General features: G+C 48.6%; 2 protein-coding genes across 2 annotated transcripts in view; one reads left to right on the top strand and one right to left on the bottom strand.

Annotated features, from left to right (window-relative positions):
* lcp1 (lymphocyte cytosolic protein 1 (L-plastin)) overlaps positions 1 to 8,163 on the top strand; it is a 281,117-nt gene that overhangs the window by 238,478 nt on the left and 34,476 nt on the right. The gene's annotated exons all lie outside the window — the stretch shown is intronic.
* Positions 841 to 7,349, bottom strand: alg11 (ALG11 alpha-1,2-mannosyltransferase). Its single transcript, XM_072445290.1, has 6 exons — positions 7,259 to 7,349; positions 5,552 to 5,773; positions 4,793 to 4,995; positions 4,261 to 4,429; positions 3,558 to 4,192; positions 841 to 1,756 (listed from the first exon to the last, which is right to left on the bottom strand). Exons 1-6 carry the CDS (start codon positions 7,321 to 7,323, stop codon positions 1,473 to 1,475), a joined length of 1,578 nt encoding a protein of 525 aa, XP_072301391.1. The 5' UTR covers positions 7,324 to 7,349; the 3' UTR covers positions 841 to 1,472.

Below are 8,163 nucleotides of genomic sequence, written 5' to 3'. Positions count from 1 at the left end.
CATCTCATCTCCTCTCTTCTTTGTCCTCTCTCCTCTCTCTTCTGTCCTTGTCTCCTCTGTTCTCTTCTCTCCCCCAGGACAGGAGGAGACAAGGAAGCGATGGTAAAGTGAAGCCTGGTGAACCAATGAGAAAATCTGCGTAAAACTCCAATGTGAAGCCTCAGAATCCTGCCGCCTGCTGGAGGTTTAGAGTATTACACCGAACATCCAGTTGATCTGAAGCTTTTTATCAGTTCCTCGTTACTGACCCACTTTCATTAGGTTTTTGGATCATTCTGATGACGAATACTTCATAATTAATGTATAGATATTTGTGATGTAATTGTGTGGATAAAGTTTGATCCTAAAACTCCTAAAACAACGTATCCCTCCACAAGAAATAGTACCAAGCAGCTCTAAAGTTGTATTCTCTTTATTGCAGAAGATGTTTCAGTCACAGAAACTCATGTGTCGATAGAACAGAACTATACATTAAACATGATCTATATATTACACATTGGTCCATAAACAATAACTTAGGTCACTAAACCCAAAGAAGCTCCGCCTCTTTAACTCTTCAACCCTGTTTATTAAATATTATTAAACTGTGACTTGAGGCTGAAAGACTTTTATCACGTTTGTGATGTTTTTAGTTGTTTTTTCTCTCTAAATGAAAAAATATCTTCATCTGTCACTAAAAGTTAAGAATAACTTTACAAACAACTTCATTCCCCACAAACTAAGACAAACATGGACTAAACCAAGTCTATGCTTTAGACCTGGTTTAGTCCTGGTTTAGACCTGGTTTAGTCCTGGTTTAGACCTGGTTTAGACCTGGTTTAATCCTGGTTTAGTCCTGGTTTAGACCTGGCTTAATCCTGGTTTAGTCCTGGTTTAGACCTGGTTTAGACCTGGTTTAATCCTGGTTTAGTCCTGGTTTAGTCCTGGTTTAGACCTGGTTTAGACCTGGTTTAGTCCTGGTTTAGTCCTAGTTTAGTCCTGGTTTAGTCCTGGTTTAGACCTGGTTTAGACCTGGTTTAGTCCTGGTTTAGTCCTGGTTTAGTCCTAGTTTAGTCCTAGTTTAGTCCTGGTTTAGACCTGGTTTGGACCTGGTTTAGTCCTAGTTTAGTCCTGGTTTAGTCCTAGTTTAGTCCTAGTTTCTACTCACCATAAATATCATCCTCTTCTATGTTACACGAGTGATTTGGACAAAAATGAATCTCCCGATATTGATATTGATTTCCAGTTGAACAGAATCGTCTTTAATCACGATGTTTTTCACCTTCAGCTCTTTTTGTAGCATTTTTACTCAAAACAATACACTGAAAATTCAAATGTTTCATCTCTTCAAAAGGACGCCGCTCTCGCCGCTCTCGTCTGAAGCACACGTCGCCCGCTCGTCTCCTCCTGGTTTTGGTCAGTTTTTGGTCTTTCATACGGTGAAAACTCCATCACCGTCTCCATGGCGCCCATCACCGTCTCCATGGCGCCCATCACCGCTCGAGTTGGCCCATCACCGTCTCCATGGCGCCCAGGAAGCTGCTGTCGAACTCCTGGTCGGAGAAGCGCTGGACCGACTGGCGCGCGCTCCGTCGGATCTGGAGGCGGGCCTCGGGCGACAGGGCCAGGATGGTTTCCATGGCGACGGCGTAGCTCTCCACGCTGTCGGCCAGAAAGCCCGTCTGCTCGCCCCGGAACGGCACCACGATGTCCAGCTTGGGCCCGCCCGACCTGTGGGCCAGGACGATGGTGCCGGCCGCCATGCACTCCACCACACCTGCAGAGAGAGGAGAGAGGTCAGAGGTCAGCTCCAACTAGGGCATTTAACTCAGTGTTCTCGCTGAGGGGTTTTGAGCATGGCGCACACACGGGGTACACACAGGGCACACACGAGACATGTGCGCGCGCACACACGGGGTACACACACGGGGCACACAAGGGGTGCAAACACGGGGCGCACACACGGGGCCCACACACGGGCGCACACACACGGGGCGCACACACGGGGCCCACACACGGGGCGCACACACACGGGCCGCACACACGGGGCGCACACACGGGGCGCAAACACGGGACACACACACGGGGCACACACACACGGGGCACACACAGGGCACACACGAGACATGTGCGCACACACACACGGGGTACACACACGGGGCACACAAGGGGCGCAAACACGGGGCGCACACACGGGGCGCACACACGGGGCGCACACACGGGGCGCACACACGGGGCACACAAGGGGCGCACACACGGGGCGCACACACACGGGCCGCACACACGGGGCGCACACACACGGGGCGCACACACACGGGCCGCACACACACGGGGCGCACACACACGGGGCGCACACACACAGGGCGCAAACACGGGGCGCGCACACACACGGGGCACACACAGGGCACACACGAGACATGTGCGCATACACACACGGGGTACACACACGGGGCACACAAGGGGCGCAAACACGGGGCACACACACGGGGCCCACACACGGGGCGCACACACGGGGCGCACACACGGGGCGCACACACGGGGCGCACACACGGGGCGCACACACGGGGCACACACACGGGGCACACACACGGGCCGCACACACGGGGCGCACACACGGGGCGCACACACACGGGGCGCACACACAGGGCGCAAACACGGGACACACACACGGGGCACACACACACGGGGCGCACACACGGGGCGCGCACACACACGGGGCACACACGAGACATGTGCGCACACACACACGGGGTACACACACGGGGCACACACACGGGGCGCACACACGGGGCGCACACACGGGGCGCACACACGGGCCGCACACACGGGGCGCACACACGGGGCACACACACGGGGCGCACACACACGGGGCGCACACACGGGGCGCACACACGGGGCACACACACGGGGCGCACACACGGGGCGCACACACGGGGCACACACACGGGGCGCACACACACGGGGCGCACACACGGGGCGCACACACGGGGCACACACACGGGGCGCACACACACGGGGCGCACACACGGGGTGGCACATTTAACTCTAACTTTAAATATAACTAGCTCTAACTCTAACTCTAACTCTAGCTCTAACTCTAACTCTAACTCTAGCTCTAACTCTAACTCTAGCTCTAGCTCTAACTCTAACTCTAACTCTAGCTCTAGCTCTAACTCTAACTCTAACTCTAACTCTAACTCTAACTCTAACTCTAGCTCTAGCTCTAACTCTAACTCTAACTCTAGCTCTAACTCTAACTCTAACTCTAGCTCTAGCTCTAGCTCTAACTCTAACTCTAGCTCTAACTCTAACTCTAGCTCTAGCTCTAACTCTAACTCTAACTCTAACTCTAACTCTAGCTCTAGCTCTAACTCTAACTCTAACTCTAACTCTAGCTCTAACTCTAACTCTAACTCTAGCTCTAGCTCTAGCTCTAACTCTAACTCTAACTCTAACTCTAACTCTAACTCTAGCTCTAGCTCTAGCTCTAGCTCTAACTCTAACTCTAACTCTAACTCTAGCTCTAACTCTAGCTCTAGCTCTAACTCTAGCTCTAATCTGGTGTGAGTGAGACGCACCGATCCCGAAGTGCTCGTTCCACATGGTGTGGAGGCCGATGGTCGCCCGGCTCAGCTCCTTCTTCAGCTCCTCAAACGGGACGTTTAGTTTGAACTCCACTTTGGCCCCGAGCTGCAGCTCTTCACAGAGGCCCCTGAGCACCCGCACGCGCTCCTCGTCCTCCTCGTTCCTGCAGCCGCCGATCAGAACCAGCTTCAGCTCCTCCCCCCTCCTGCTCAGCTCCTCCCCCCTCCTGCTGGACACCTCCTTGAAGGCCTGGATCTGCAGCTTGTGGTCCTTCTCTGGCCTGAACTGCCCGATGGAAACCATGGAGACGCACTTCCTGTCCGCTTTGGCCTGGAACCCGTCGTCCCTGAGCTCGCGCCCGACCTCCTCCCAACCCTCGTCCTCCTCGTCCTCGTCCTCCAGGGCGATGTCGAGGAAGGCGCGCACGTCGCACGGCGGGTAAACGACGGCGGTGCGGGACGGGGAACGCCACAGCGCCAGGATGTGTCCCAGGGTCCAGCTGGAGTTGACCATGATGACGTGGCTGCAGGAGCCGGCCAGACCGTACACCAGAGCGAAGAAGCAGTAGTACACGAGCTTCAGCGCGCTCAGGACGGCGCTCTGACTCACCACGTCAGAGTTATTGAACCTGCAAAGACAAGCATCACTGTAACCTAGCAACAGAGTCCCACAGACAGCAGAATATTGTCCACGTACCTGGGGTTCCTCTGGCGCACCACCGACAGCATGTCCGTGGAGACCGTGGGGTAGTGGACGTAGCTGGCCACTTTGCAGCCACCCAAGTATCTGAAGATGGGCAACGTGAAGGCGTAACCCATGGAGTCGATGTACAAGTCTGGGACGAAGGAGGTGAGCGCCTCCCAGCCTGCAAACAATCAAATAAATAAACAAACAAATAAACACACAAACACAGTCAATGTCAAGGTAACTCCAGGAGCAGTGATCTGGTCTGATCTTTAGACTACGATTTACTCGGGCCGAGCCCCAGCAGGGCGCTGCTCATGGGTGGTGCCCACGAGGTGCCCACGTTTGGTACACCCTCGCCCATGCCGATTGCCATGGCAATCACCTAGTCGCCCCTGGCAATAACCAGGCAAAAAGCCAATCCATACTGACTCCTGCTGCGAGAAAAAGTCAACTCATTGTTGACAAGAGCAACGTGTCCTCCAAGAACACTAAAAACACTCCATACTTTATCCATCTCCTCCAGCTCCCAGCAGTGACTCACCCAGGAACATGGACCCGATGCTCTGTCCCAGCAGAGTGCAGTATGGGTAGGAGCCGGCCTCCACCAGGATTCTACTTCTGAGGAACACGAAGCTCACAGCGCGAGGAAGAACGATGTTGAAGCGACGGCGAGCTCCTTCAATGATCTGCTCCGGGACCACGCCCTGGTCCCCTGTGTAGACCACGAACGAGACGTCGGGATACCTGTGGGGAAGAGACGCGTGAGGGCTGTGTTACCGTGACAACACAGCATTCTCTGATTCCTACAGTGTCAAGTGTCTTTAGCTGGAGAGAAGCAAATGTCCTGCCGCCTGTCCTCCCCCCTTCCTCTTCCTCTTCCCTTTCCTCTTCCTCTTCCCTTTCTTCTTCCTCTTCCCTTTCCCCACCCAAATAGCCCAGTACTACTAAAAGACTACTACTGCGCTCTGCATTTATCCACAAACGTAGTGATCTTTCTCCCTCGTTTCTGATCAAGTCGTTTTGTGATCGCTTTAAACCCGAAACTAAAACGAAATGTAATCACTTTCACCATCAAAATTCCAAACTATTTTTACGACTTTATTCTAGTAATAATAAAGCTCTTCAAGCTTTTATTTTGAAGTGATCGTTGTTGACGTTGGGCCGCTTCCTTTGGCAAAACAAGTCAACTTGAATAAGCAAAAATGACGAGGCCGTTCACACCAGCGACTTCGTGGTTCTAAAGTCAGGTCCCCAGACTTTGAAGGAACCGTTACTTCGCCGACAGATATTTGAGACGTACTTGTTCATGAGCGCCCGGAGCGCGCACCACAGCACCCGCTCGCCTCCACCGCCGGCGTGGCAGTACGGATGGAAGAAGGCCACGGCGGGGCCCTTATGCAGGGCCCTTTGCTCCCTCCTGCGACTCTGGAGCCAGTGACGCACGGCCTTAAGGAGCAGCAGCAGTAGCAGAGTGAGCAGCAGAGTGAGCAGGAGACACGGCACGAGCAGCGCCCACAGCAAGCTGCAGAGAGGTCACACAGAGGTCACAGGGAGAGGTCATAGAGAGGTCACAAGAGGGGTCACACAGAGGTCACAGAGAGAGGACAAAGAGAGGTCACAAGAGAGGACACAGAGAAGTCACAAAGAGGCCACAGAGAGGTCTTAGAGAGGTCACAGGGAGAGGTCACAAGAGAGGTCACAGGGAGAGGTCACAAGAGAGGTCACAGGGAGAGGTCACAAGAGAGGTCACAGGGAGAGGTCACAAGAGAGGTCACAGGGAGAGGTCACAAGAGAGGTCACAGGGAGAGGTCACAGAGAGGCCATAGAGAGGCCACAGAGAGGTCACAAGATGTCACAAGATGTCACTATTTGACCATTATTCACAATTCATTCTGGAGCCGAAATGTGTCGACAAATCGCAAGTTGCAACTGATCGATATCGAGATAATCGTCAACTAATTTAGTAATATAATGATTGTGCTGAGGCAACTCATCCATTCATCAAATGTATTCATCGCTTGACTTATCCATTAGTAAAAGAATTGTTAGTTTCAGTCCTAATTCAGAAATGATCATTCATTCATTTATTATTAATATTAATATTATTTGAAACTTATCCAGTTTACTTACATAAATCTAATAACATCATGTGCTGCTTTCATATAAAAATAAAGCATTCCATGTGTAAATAATTGGGACAAATAAATCTGAAAAATGCAAATCTCTTTCTTCATTTTCTTTGGATATCAAAGTTTAGTTTTTAATTAAAAAAAAAAATAATTAAAAATTAACCCCAACTAATTTTCTTCTTTTGCTGTTGCTGTTTATTAAAGCTTTAATAAATCAGCCTCAGAATTAGATACAAACTAATCCTTCTGTTTGATCTGTCAAAACCTTGTTAAACTTATTTTTGCTTGTAATATTCCCGCAATCATGCTTAATAAAAACGCATGATTATAATTATATATATAATTACACTCATCGGTTTGTCTTGACAGCAGAGATTTAAATATGACAAAAATATATAAAAGAGAATGAGATACAAACAACAAATGCCAGGTCAACAATACATTTAGTATTTCATGACTAGAAATAAATAAACACAACTAAAATAATACAAAACTCAAATCATGTCAAAACCTCTAGCATTTATATATATTTGTACTTTGTCAACACTAGTTTTGCAATGCGCTGACTGTATTTTTGTACTAGTTTTTGGAGCCTGGACTCGTCAGTTTTGAATTATAGTTTGATCTAAGTCTAGAGTTATTGTATTACAGAATTTATCCACATAAAACCAACATGTTTCTTACATTTATTCACTCTAAAGCTAAAATGAGGGGCTCGACTGTGACTACACCGTCTTTAACGCGAGCTCGTTATCGGCTAACGTTAGCTCCCTGCTCCAAAACAGCTAGAATGGCAGTTCTTTTCCCGCTTAAACACTTCTTCCCGGTCAGACTGAACTCCCGCCGCCCGTGGACACGTTCAAGTCGGTGCATTTTACCGGATTAAGTCGCATAAACAGAGCGAAAGGTGGTGATGAAGATGAAGAAGCTCGTGTTCCGCCATTTTGACAACAGACTGACGACAACGCGGAAGTGCTCGTGTCAGCTGACCGCGAGCACGGGCTCTGATTGGCTGGGGGGTTTGTTTACCGTCAGGGCATCGACACGTGATTTTATCTGTGGCTTTATGTGACGGAGGCCGCGTGGGAGCGATTACAGGCTGCAAAACAAGAACGTTTAAAACATAAAAGTCTAAAGAATCAAGTCTAAAGAATAAAAGTCTAAAGAATCAAGTCTAAAGATTCAAGTTTAAAGAATCAAGTCTAAAGCATAAAGTTTTGTATCTTTCAATTTTATTACGTGAATATAAAAATGTTTGTGTTAGTCTGAACTGCAGCACTAAAATGAAACACATTTACATCACAGACTATAACAAATATGTTTTTATACCAACAAATGATTAAAATAAAGGAGTTTTGTAATAAATATTCAGAGAAATAACTTGGAAAATTGCTTCACATTAATTATTTTGCTTTTATTATTTTTTAATTGATTGTTCGTATATTTTTTATAAAGAACTTGAGTGATTACAATTGTACCAGAAAAGTTGCACTGATTTTTAGTCATATTTAAATCTACACGTCTATACATCAGTGTTTTAAAATGGAACAAGACCAGCTCTGTTTGAAAAGAGGAAGCGTTGGTTTGACTCAGTTTGTTATCTGTAAAACCAGTTTCTTTCCCTTCACCCCGAAAACATCTGATTATTTTAAATAGTTTCACGCTTTACCTCCTGAGGAAATATCTGATGTTTGTTGAAGGGTTATAACAAAAGATATGTTAATAATTGATTAAGCTTCATGTTGGACAGAAAATAGTGTTTAACGTAAGATTTTTTTTTTTT

This window comes from Eucyclogobius newberryi, unplaced genomic scaffold (assembly GCF_026437365.1).
Source record: "Eucyclogobius newberryi isolate DKJ021-1_F unplaced genomic scaffold, fEucNew1.0.hap1 SCAF_14, whole genome shotgun sequence".
NCBI classification, from domain to species: Eukaryota; Metazoa; Chordata; class Actinopteri; order Gobiiformes; family Gobiidae; genus Eucyclogobius; species Eucyclogobius newberryi.
The sequence above is the reverse complement of the archived record's forward strand: the minus strand, read 5'-3'. Positions and strand labels throughout refer to the sequence as shown.